General features: G+C 34.8%; 1 protein-coding gene across 1 annotated transcript in view; it reads left to right on the forward strand.

Moving 5' to 3' along the window:
- The window catches only part of SOS2 (SOS Ras/Rho guanine nucleotide exchange factor 2), an 80,181-nt gene that overhangs the window by 62,062 nt on the left and 5,255 nt on the right, over window positions 1-12,864 (forward strand). The window contains exons 17-21 of the mRNA XM_053596079.1: window positions 2,186-2,303; window positions 3,550-3,722; window positions 6,459-6,575; window positions 7,872-8,133; window positions 8,659-8,700. Coding sequence (XP_053452054.1) covers window positions 2,186-2,303; window positions 3,550-3,722; window positions 6,459-6,575; window positions 7,872-8,133; window positions 8,659-8,700 — 712 coding nt within the window. The remainder of the gene's footprint in view (window positions 1-2,185; window positions 2,304-3,549; window positions 3,723-6,458; window positions 6,576-7,871; window positions 8,134-8,658; window positions 8,701-12,864) is intronic.

Below are 12,864 nucleotides of genomic sequence, written 5' to 3' on the forward strand. Positions count from 1 at the left end.
TAGCGGTATATGTTAAAATTAAAAATACAAATTTTCTTTGACCCAGAATCCTAAAGAAATAAAATACTAAAGAAGTAAAAGCACCAAACTCTAAAGTTATATGTATAAAGATGTAGTTTCTGCAGCATTAATTGTAGTAGGAGACAGCTGGATGCAGTGACTGTAGCACATTGGGAGGCCTAGGTGGCCTTAAAGCCAGGAGTTCAAAACCAGCCTGGGTAACATAGGGAAATGCCATCTCTACCAAAAAAAAATTAGCTGGATGTGGGTGGTACATGCCTGTAGTCCCAGTTATTTGGGAGGTGGAAGTAGGAGGAGCCCTTGAACCCAGCAGATTGAGGCTTCAGGGAGCTATGATTGCACCACTGCACTCTAGCCTGGGCTACAGAGAAAGGACTTGTCTCCGTGTGTCTCTCTCACACACACACACAAACCGTAGCAATAGAAAACTAGAAACAACCTTGATATTCATCAAGAGGAGAATAATTAAATACATTGTCTTATACTTTATCAGTGTAGAGTATTGTACATCTATAGAAAAAAAGTGAAAGGCATTTATGTGTAGTGTCCTGGAAGAATGTTTGTGATATTTTAGGGGAAAACCAAAAAGCTCAAAATGACTATACTATGATTCCATTTTAGTATAACAAAGCAGAATAAACTTGAAACCTCTAAGTATAATTATGTAAGTATTGAGAACAGTGTGGGAGGGTACATACACATCTCTTAACATTGTTTTTTTTTCCAGTGGGTTGTGATTAGAGGGGAATGGAGGATAAACTACTTTTATGTATTTTTCTTGTGGGTGTTTGCATATGATTTATTTGTACAAACTGTATGTTAAAGATATTAACGTTTAATATTACCAAATAATCAACCTAGTTGATAAATAAAATGCATCATAAATTAAGGGTCCTGTTTCTGGTCTTTCTGTTCTTTTCCTTTAATCTGTTTGATTATTCCTATGTCAGTGCCACATGTCTAAATTACCATGACTTTGTAACAGTCCTTTATAAAGATGATTAGGGCGTGTCCTTATTAAACTTACTCTTTTTCATGAGTGACCAATTCTTGACCCTTTGTTCATCTATATAAATTTTAGGATTAATTTAAGGTTCATTTTTTCAAAAATTGGGATTTTAATAGATGTCACAGTTGATCTGCAAATTAGTTAGTGAACTGACATTTTTACAGTAGTAAATCTTTTTAGCCATGAACATGGTATACCTCTCCTTTTATTTACTCAGTTAATAAGAAGTTGTATGATTTTTTTTTCTTTGGACAGAGATCTTCTTTTGTTAAATTTATATTCGAATAATTTTTTAAAATCATGTTTTCTTTATTGATAATATCTAGAAGTACAGGTGATTTTGTCTATTGATTTTATAAATAGCAACATTGCTAAATTCTCTCTTAATATTTTACATTTAGATTTACTGGAATTTCTTCCTGGACAGTCATATCCTCTATGAATGTGACAGATTTTTTTCTTTTCGATTCCTGGTCCTTTGTTTCTTTTTCTTGTCCATGCTAGCTTCTGTGTAGCACGTGTATCAAATAAAAGCTAAGATGCTGTTACCTTTGTTTCTTCCTTAAAGGAAATGCCACGAGTGATTGCCATCAAGTGTGATGTTTGCTATCTAGTTTGTGTATGTATATATTCCTTATCAGGTTAAAATTAAAATAATTTTCAGTAAGAAAATCTAATAATGAAGTCCAAAAGAAACACTTTTGTTTACTTCATTTACTCAAGTTCTATTCAAACTTTGTTGCCATCCCGCAGTTTTCTTCTTACCAAAGCCCTACCCTTACCCCTAAATACCTGTGAAAAACATTTTAATGCTGACGGACTATAGTTCTCGCCTACAGCTATAATTTGAAGCCCTGGTTAGATTCCAAAGAATTTTTTTTAATTGCTTAATCCTTTAATTTATATTAAGAAAAAACCTGACCTTTTTACTGTGGTTTTTTTAACCATGAACATAGTATGCCTACGACAGGTTTTATATTTATAAATAAAAAGAGGCAAGTGCACAAAGGAATACTAATCTCAAAAAAGTGTTTTCCAGACAATTTGCAAATTTTATAAAATTTAAAGCTCTGCATTCATGATATGATTGAATTAAATATAATTTTAAAAATTACTCATTTATGTATTTTAAATACATAAATTTATTCTTCTTAGGCATTGCAGGAAAGAAAACGGAAAATTTTGGATGAAGCTGTGGAACTGAGTCAAGATCACTTTAAAAAATACTTAGTAAAACTTAAGTCAATTAATCCACCTTGTGTGCCTTTTTTTGGTGAGTGACTATTATTTGGATATATTTTGATGGCAAGTATATTATAGCCAAACAAGGCCTGTCTTTAGAGGCTGTTTGTCCTTATTTTATATCTGAGCTCATCTACTTTTGCTAGCTATCTGTATTGATAAATAAAACTTTAACTTTCTGTTTCCTTTTCTATAAAATAAAAATTATGAAAATACTTTGTCTATACTAAGTCTAGCATATAGTATGTGTGTAGGTACTTGTGAAAAGGTAGCTATTATTTTCATTATATCTATGTCACATCTACAGTGTTTGTTTTCTTTTTCATTTATTAATGATTTTTAAGGGATTTTTTTAATTTAAGTGATTTTTAAATTTAGAATTTTTAACTTTTTAATATTAAGCAGAGTTTTATAAATGAACTTTTCTTAAATACTCTTGAAACTAAATGACTTAGATCAAGGTTTCTCATCCTTAATACTATTGGTACATATTTTGGGCCAAAGAATTCTTTATTTTGAGAGGCCGTCATGTGCATGATAGGATGGTTAGCAGAATTCTGACCTCTATTCACTACATGCCAGGAGCACCCTCTGAGTTGTGATAGTAAAAAATGTCTCTGGACACTACCAAATATTCCTGTGGTGACAAAATTAACTCCATTTGGGAACTACCAGTTTAAATGAATCAGTAATTATGTATAAAAAAGGGACTAAAAACTTTTTTATTGACAGTGAGAAATTATTATTTTTCTATCTAATTTATGGGCTGTTAGAAAACAGAATTAGTTTATAAATCTGTAGTCTTACTAACCTAACTTGGCTTAAAAATGAATTTATTGATAAAAAATCATGTAAGATCATTGGCATTAAATATTTGTTATCAAATATTAAAACATGGTTGAAATAGATTTAATACAATTTAGACTTTGTGAAATTAGTGTTTAGAAGAGCTTAATTTGCCATGTCTTCTTTTTAAATTCTTTCCCTTTTACAAATTTTTGTTGTTGTTGTTGTTGCAGTTCGTCCGGGGCTGGGTTTGAACCCACCACCCTCGGTATATGGGGCCAGCACCCTATCCACTGAACCACAGGCGCCACCTGCCTTTTACAAATTCTTAATGGAGAGTTAATGATTGTCTATCAGAGACTTATGAACATTTTTGGAGTATAATTGCTGAGTAATATAGGAGGATGTCTTTCAGCTGTACTAAATCAGTTGTTTTCCCAAATAATTAAATTACCAATTTAAAAATAATTTTAAATACTTTTTTTAACTAGGAATATATTTAACGAATATTCTGAAGACTGAAGAAGGGAATAATGATTTTTTAAAAAAGAAAGGGAAAGATTTAATCAATTTCAGTAAGAGGAGGAAAGTAGCTGAAATTACTGGAGAAATTCAGCAGTATCAGAATCAGCCTTACTGTTTACGGATAGAATCAGAAATAAGGGTAAGTATTTTCTTTGTTTATCTTTAAAAGAGAAAATGGTAAATCCTGTGTGATCTATAAGATATATAATCATGTCATGCTATTTATTTTGCTATGAAATAATACAGTGAGTTAATAATCAGTAGTGCTAAATATTAGATATTCTATACTAGCTATCTGCAGTTGTTAATATTCAGTACTTTCTCTTGAAAGTATTGTTGTCTTTGTGTAGCTGGTTCCAATAACACTTCCAGAAAGTGAATGAAAAATTAGAACGGAAGCAGCTTTCTGATGTCCATTCAGTAAAAAGAAAATCCTCTACTAGATTTGATTGATAGCAATTTTCGATATTTTACATGTGCCATTATAACATTGCATAATCATCTCTTCATAAGAAAACTGTTAAATAGAGGAAGGGTTGGGAAAGTAGTATATATATGCATAGAAGATGTTTTTTTTTTCTCACATTCTCTCAATGTTCTATTTTGAGCAATAAGGTGTATAATATCAATTCTGTGGTAAAGGTATCCCATAAAATGTGGGATACCTTCTAAATTAGAGTAGATTATAATATTGTGTCAGTTAAATGAATATGTTATTGTATTATATGAAATTGAGAACACGGTCTACCAAAGGAAGTTCACCTTCACATTAAAAATTGTGCGAAACTTTTAGACATAAGTAGTATGTAGGTTGGGCATATTGAGTGAAAATTACTCTCACCCTCCTAAATTATGAGATAGTAACTGTTCTTTGTTCCTAGTTCAAAACAAAGTACCCTAAAGTCTAAGAAAGAAAGACCTAAAGCACACCATTTATTAAGAAGTAGGCAAATACTTGCTCTTAAAAAAATACTGATAAGCTACCAGAGGTCACCTATTTCATACCATCTCCTCAACCTTGGGCCCATCCTCTGTGATGTGGAACTTCTCAAACCTAAAGCATTTGAGGTGGGGGATGCATTCTTTATTATTGAGTCAAAATAAGTTTAAAATATAGATAAAGTAACTATTCATTTTCCAAGCCATAGTTAACCAAGTTAAATAGTATTTAAAAATAGAGCAAAGGATGAGAAAATCAAGAATACTGTTAGATACTTGCTAAAATTCTTTAATTACTGTTGGCTCATGTGATTTAATTTAGCTAACCTGAACATGAGAACATGTTTCAATATTGTTAAAGGAGTAATATAATTTTCTTAAAAGTGGCACAATGCCTGAAAAACAGGAAGAATTTTATATTAGAATTTTTAAAGCTCATTCTGCCTACTGCTAGACTAAACCCAGTACTTATTTTTATATATGCTTCTAAATGACTTCAAAATTGAGTAAAGCTGAATTCAGTAATTTGCTTCTAAGGATTTTCTCAGCCTCATAAATTATTGGGATTATAGTCATGAGCCATTACTCCCAGCCCCAAATTACTTTTGAATATACCTCAAGGAAATTGTAAGAAATGTATGGAAAAATCTATGCACAAGGATAGATTGTAACATTATTATCAAATTAACAGTAATAACAGCAATTATTATTATCAAATTAGCAAAGAATTAGAAAGTGCCTATATGGATAAACTACCTGTATGAAGGTTAGTTAAATAAATTATAGGATATCCATCTGATGAAATACTGTAGAGTTAAAATTTTTATTTCATAAAATAAGTCACATTAAAAAATAAATTGAATATGAACTTTAAAAGATTGAAAATAACTGTAGTATTATCCCAGTTTTGCAGAAAAATATTCAGTATGTATTATATGTGCATATATTTACATACTCAGTAAAGTCATTGAAAGATGTTCTAATAGCTAAATGTAAGCATTGAGATCTCTGGTTAGTGAGATTACGGTTTCTTCTTTTTTTTTGGTACTACTAAATCATCTAAAATCTTTACTTGAAATTTTAAATTTAAGCTTAGAAAATATTTTTTGATAAAGATGAAATATTTTTTATATAAGAGGTCGTACAGATAAGTTTAAGTTTATAATTGTTCTTAAAATTACTTTTTCTTTTTTTAAAGGTGGGCTCTCACTATGTTGCACTGGCTGTTAACAAACTTCAGGCCTCAAGTAATCCTCCCACCTCAGCCTCACAAATTATTGGGATTATAGTCATGAGCCACTACTCCCAGCCCCAAATTACTTTTCAGTAGACCTTAATCTAATCCAAGGTGGGTGTGGTGGCTGAGGGGGGAGGATCGCTTGAGCCAGGAGTTTAGGAGTTTGAGGCTCCAGTACACTATGATTGGACCACTGTACTCCAGCCCGGGCAACATAGCAACTTCCTCTACCCCAAACTCAAAAAAAAAAAAAAAAAAAAAAAGACCTTAATCCAGTTTATTTCCACTTTTTTTTTTCTTTACAATTATCAAAATGTCACTGCGGTTTATAACTATAATTTTGCTCTGTGTTTAGTAGCTTACTGGTTGATGATCATTTGTTACAATGAATTCATTTATTATAATGATCATCAACCAGTAAATAGGAATAAATTTACTAAAGCATAAGTGATGCTAACTAGTGAGCTGTGAAGATGATAATAAGTGAAAGTTACATCTTAATAGAACTTTAACACTAGAGTATAACTTCCACAGAAATTATATAATCTTATTCAAAAATAGATTGAAATAAGCAATCCTTACGAACTTTTCAGACATTATGACCTGATAATTTTTTAGTATTCAAATCATGAAATAATTTTCATTAAAGTTTTTAATAAGAGCTAAAATAATATACTTATGATATTTGTTTAATTCCAGAGATTCTTTGAAAACCTTAACCCCATGGGAAATGCATCTGAAAAAGAGTTTACAGATTATTTGTTCAATAAATCACTAGAAATTGAACCCCGAAACTGTAAACAGCCACCTCGATTTGTAAGTTCTTCATGATTTTGAAAAAATTGTTGTTTTAAAAATATTATTTCCAGTGTTTAACAACCTGTTCTCTTAAGATTAGCTATTTCTAAGTATTTTGTTTGTAGTATGATACTATTTCTTTTTTTTTTTTTTTTTGGTTTTTGGCCGTGGCTGGGTTTGAACCCGCCACCTCCGGCATATGGGACCGGCGCCCTACCCCTTGAGCCACAGGCGCCGCCCTATGATACTATTTCTAAGATTACATGGGGGAAAATGCCAGCCTTTTAATAAGATGTGGTTTAAACTTTATCTTGGTATCATTTATCTGTCCTGCTAGAATAAGACAAAGAGATGTGAGAAAGTAAGAATCTAATCAGTAGCTGGACGTAACAAAGGAAATAAACGACCTGGGAGAGAGTGAGCAAATGTATTCTAGTTCTTTTGGCTTGACCACGACCTCTGCCCTTAGGACCTCATGATCCATGGTTGCCAGTGGAACCCACCTCTCACTGGCTTTTGATGCTACATTCCCTAGGGGTCTGCAACAGCAACAGAGGTAGTGGAAGATTAATTCTAAGTAGCTGAAAGTTAAGCAAGACAAATAAATATACCAGCTTTGGACAGAGTAATAGGTTAGATGGTTTTATGTTGTCTTCACAACAATTGTGTGGTATACATAAGCTCTTAAACTAATTTTACAAATGAGAAAACAGAGGTTTAAAGGGGTTAACTAACTTTTTCAAGGCTACATAGCTAAATATTGGTACAGTTGAGATTTTAACTCAAGTTTTCTGACTCTGACTTCTGGGTTTTTTTCATTAAGTTACTGCTGCCAGAGTTTTAAAAATGAGCCAGAGGTAAGGGTGGGAGAAAATGATGGCACCGATTTTTAAAGCCCTGCTTTAGACATTGATCATTTAGTATGTGTATAAGGAAAGGGGAAAAAAAAAGAATTTTTAAAAAATTTCTGAAGCATGTAGCATAATATGTTGCATAAATTATGTTCCCAGTAAATGTTTATAAAATTGATATGATTTGAAAGAAAAGTCAAATATTTTAGGTGCAAAAAGTGGGTTTTTACACAAATTGTCAAGAATTTTATTTCTGCAGTTACGAAAAGAAATTTACTTGTATTCATGTATACCTTAAAGTCCAGAAGTTTGAACTAGGATGCCACGGCTACCCTTGCGTGTTGGGGTTTTATTGCATTCTCTTAACTGTATGCTTAAGAATTACTCTGGTAGCTCTTAGCCATAAGAACAAAATGCTGTGCATGCAATTAGTGATGTTCATTATGTTTGTTGCTTTTCCTAGCCGAGGAAGACAACTTTCTCCCTAAAATCTCCTGGAATAAGGCCCAACACAGGCCGACATGGCTCTACCTCAGGCACTTTACGAGGTCACCCAACACCATTAGAAAGAGAACCATGTAAAATAAGCTTTAGTCGGATTGCTGAAACGGAGCTGGAGTCAGCAGCATCAGCACCCACCTCTCCAAACACACCGTCTACTCCACCAGTATCTGCTTCTTCAGACCTTAGTGTGTTTTTAGATGTGGATCTCAACAGTTCCTGTGGTAAGTGTTGGATGTAAACTGTTTGGTAAAAAAGAAGTCTGTGTTCAAGATAATTTTTCTCATCCTTTTAATTAGGGAACTATAGGATACTTTGCAGAACATATTGGTAAGAAAAGTGACATCTGAATGTGAAAATAGTAATTAATACAAGGAAGTAAAGCATCATTGGTGCATTGTTTATATATATTATCTTCCATCTCATTCATTCAACAAAGATTTGTTTAGTACCTTTTGGGCTCCACTACCACTCTAATGGGAGCAGTAGATAATGAATAAGAGAACAAGTCAATGAGTTCTGTAAGGGAAGTTTGAAAAGGGACTGTGATAGAGAAGAAACCACTTATGCTAAAAAGGAAAAACGTTCCAGGTACAAAGAGTACTGAGTTCATTTTTTAAAAAACTAACATGGCAAAAAAGGGTAATATAATTCTGTGCTGTGAGTATGTTACATGTTGCTCTATGCAGACATTTTAAAAAATCATACATGTTACCATCTTTTTAAATTAACTTTTCTTATTCCAATAGGCAGCAATAGCATCTTTGCTCCAGTGCTCCTGCCACATTCAAGTAAGTAAGACTATAAGTGGATTCTAATGAAGTGACTATAAAGATAACAATCTGGTTGATTAAACTTATACTATATATACATTTATATTTGAGTACTTTGAGTTTTAGCAACATTTGAAGAGTAAGACAAGTTATAAATAAATTGAATTACTTGCTTACAACTGTGTACTATTTATACTTTACTATAGTTTGTTTCATCATTTTATGATCTATGTTCTAGGGCAGTGGTTCTCAACCTGTGGGTGGTGACCACTTTGTAACAATGAAAATACATTGCGGGATTAGGAAGGTTGAGAACCACTGTTCTAGGGGCTATCTGCCCTTGAACAGATTACTTACTATCTCCAAGGATCATTATCATTTGTTAAGGATCAAATGATATAACTCCATAGAACAACACCTGGCATATTTCTTGGCACAGAATGAAGTCATGTCAGTTGCCTCTCTTCTTCCTCACTCCTTCCAACCCATTTTCCCAAAGGAATGATATACTCAATATTAATCAGGTTCCAGGGCTAACCAAAATGTGTGTACACTCATAAGCTGAAATTTTTAAAAAATCATACCTTTTTTTATAGCATCCCATTCTGGATTCATAGATGCATGTCTTCTCTTATTTCTCTTAACATATTAACTGTAATAGTTTTACTTTTATTTTTGGAGACAGAGTCTCACTTGTCACCCTCTGTAGAGTGCTATAGCATCATAGTTCACAGCAACTTCAAAGTCTTCAAATAATTCTCTTGCTTCACCTTCCCCAATCGCTGGGACTATAGGCACCTACCACAATGTCTGGCTATTTTTAAAGACAAGGTCTTGCTCTTGCTCTGGCTCAGGCTGGTCTCGAACCTGTGAGCTAAGTCAGTCCACCTCCTCGGCCTTCCAGAGTGCTAGGATTACAGGCGTGAACCACCACGCCCGGCCCATAGTAGTTTTTAAAGGTTGTTTTTTCTTTTTCCCCAAGAGACAGGGTCACATTCTGTTTCCCACGATGGAGCACAGTGGCAAAATCATAACTCAGAGGAAGCTCGAACTCTTGGACTTAAGAGTCAGATCTTGGATCCTTCTACCTCAGCCTCCTGAGCAGGGACTACAGACAAACTAATTACAAACTAATTCTTAAGTTTTTCACTATGTTGCCCAGGCTGGTCTTGAACTGCTGCCCTCAAGTGATTCTCCTGCCTCTGCCTCCCAACGTGCTGGGATTACAGGCATGAGCCACTGTATTTAATTAATTTTTTAAATTGAAAGATAATAATTATATACATTATGGAGTTCATTGGAATAATTGAATCAGGCTACTTAGCATATCCAGAGGCTGAAGTGCACAGGAGAGGTGGGAGACTTTGGTCAATGGGTATGAAGTTTCAGCTAGGAGGAATTCTGGTGAGTGAGAGGAAAACGGAAGGCAAATGCTATACTGATTGGCAGAGCTTGCTGACTCGTGGGTTTCACTGTAGAGTGATAGAATGGTAAGAATATTTTTACTTAGGAAATCCTCAAATGCCAGAATCTGTAAGCCTTTCCTTTCTAGGCATATTTAGTCTCTCTAAAGAAGGATCTTTGAATCCTCTGCCTAGTGGGGTCTCAGCATATAGTACGAATATCTGTGTTTTCAGCATAGATTAGTATCCTAAGTCTGGAGTTTAGATTCTCCAAGAAACCCCCTAGTTTCCTATGGAAGTGGCAATGAGGTAGTTACCTGGCCTCACTAAGTGGAGGACAAAAGCATAGGCTTCTAACCACCCCTTATCCAGACATAGCCAAGGCTTCTGTTTTCCTGCCATGTCTTCCACTGCCCAGTGCCTGTTTTTCCTGAGCCTCCTTTGGTTCTGTGGGGCCTGACCTGCTGCATGTCTGTATCACCTCCCAGACATTTGGGTTCTTCATCCATTTAACTCCTTCATGTGCATTGTAGTCCACGTTCATGAATTAAAGCTTCAGATATTTCCTGGTTTTATTGAGTTTGTGTATGTTTCTGATGGTGGTTCTGTGGTAGAAATATCTTCACTGTGTATATTAATTTCTTAGTACTCCTGTAACAAAGCACTACAGAGTGTTTTAAAAAAGCAAAAACTTTGTTTCGCAGTTTTGGAGGTTAGAAACCCAGAATCAAGGTCTTGGCAGGGCCATGCTCACTCTGAAAGGTGGAGGGAAGAATCCTTCCTTATCTCTTCTAGCTTCTGGCGTTTGCTGGCAGTCCTCGGCTCCTGCTGATTTACGGATGCGTTACTCCCCTCTCTGACTCTGTTGTCACATGGCTGTCTGTTCCCTGTGTGTCTCTTTTTCTCTTCTTGTAAAGATGCTACTTATGCTATATTAGTCGTTTTGGATTATGGCCCCCTTTAATGACCTCGTCTCAACTTGATTACATCTGCAAAGACCATATTCCAAATAAGGTGACAGTCACAGGTACCCGGGTGTTGGGACTTCAGCATGTCTTCTTTTGGAGGGGGTACAGTTCAACCTATAACCCTGTGCCATTTTATAACCAGGAATCATAGACATTATTTTGAATGATAGTACATTTTCCATATGATAAGAAAATACTGGCGGCACCCATAGCTCAGTGGGTAGGGTGCTGGCCACATACACTGAGGCTGGTGGGTTTGAACCCGGCTCAGGCCAGCTAAAACAACAATAACTGCAACCACAAGGACAAAAATAGCCAGGCGTTGTGACCGGCACCTTTAGTCCCAGCCACTTGGGAGGCTGAGGCAAAAGAATCACTTAAGCCCAAGAGTTTGAGGTTGCTGTGAGCTGTGATGTCACAGCACTCTACCCACAGCGACAGCAAAAAAAAAAAAATATATATATATATATCGTTTTGAAACTTAATAGAAAATATCGAGAATAACTGCATAAAATTCAGAATATCCTTAGACAAATTTCCAAAAAAAGAAATAAAATATTTATAGTAAATATGAAAAATGTTCAGACAAATGAGAAAACAGCAAGATTCCATCCACAATGGACATGCATAGACAGTTCTCATCAAAGGAAATACATCTTGTGAAGAAACAGAAATAGATAAGCGTGCAAACTCACTAGAAATCTGAGAAAGTTTAGTTACATCATAGTGAGGTGCCATTTTAGTCTTAAATTAATATATATTTCTTAATATATCAAAAGTTACATTACTTATCACATATAAATTGGTATATTACTACCATTTTGGAAAGCAATCTGAAAATAACATATCAAACCATAAAAGTGTTCATACCCTTTGACCGTGTTGATTCAATAAAAATTTTAAATTTTTAGTTTGTACCAGTTACTCTGCTAAGTACTAGGGATTTAGTGGCAGACAAGAAAGACAAAGTCTTTTCCTTTATTAATACAAGTGACCCAGACAATATTTTGAAGAAAGTCATGTTGTCATCCATGCCCTTGGTTTTTATCCTATTTCACTTGTAGCTCCTTAGTCTCTCTTGTTGATTCCATTTCATCTTCGCAAACTGTTAGCACTGCTTTTGTTAACTGTTACTCAGTCCCTGGATCTCTTTATTTCCTTACTCACTTGATTTGTATGATGATAATTCCCAAGTTTATTCTCTAGCCAGAAACTCTCTTCTGACTTCTAGACTCATAATTAGTGACCCATTTGACATCTCTGTCTACATATGTTTAACATCTCCAAAACTGAGCTGCTTCTTATCCCCTCCAAAGTTGTTCCTCTGCCACCTCATCTTAATTCTAATTTCAACTATCCACTTAACATAGGCCAAAAATATTAAATATTAAAATATTTTACTTCTCTCCTTTTCTCAGATCCAAATGTGAGCTATCAACAAATCTTTTTTTTTTTTTGAGACAGAGCCTCAAGCTGTCACCCTGAGTAGAGTGCTGTGGCATCACAGCTCACAGCAACCTCAAACTCCTGGGCTCAAGTGATTCTCCTGCCTCCGCCTCCCAAGTAGCTGGGACTACAGGTGCCCACCACAACACCCGGCTCTTTTTTGGTTGCAGCCGTCATTGTTTGGCAAGCCCGGGCTGGATTCGAACTCGCCAGCTCAGGTGTATGTGGCTGGCGCCTTAGCTGCTTGAGCCACAGGCACTGAGCCAACAAATCTTGATAACCCTCAAAATATGTACAGAATCTAACCACTTCTCACCGTCTCTATTACTGCCACCCTGGTCCAAGCCACAGTTATTTTTTACTTT

The sequence above is a fragment of the Nycticebus coucang genome, chromosome 6 (genome assembly GCF_027406575.1).
Source record: "Nycticebus coucang isolate mNycCou1 chromosome 6, mNycCou1.pri, whole genome shotgun sequence".
NCBI classification, from domain to species: Eukaryota; Metazoa; Chordata; class Mammalia; order Primates; family Lorisidae; genus Nycticebus; species Nycticebus coucang.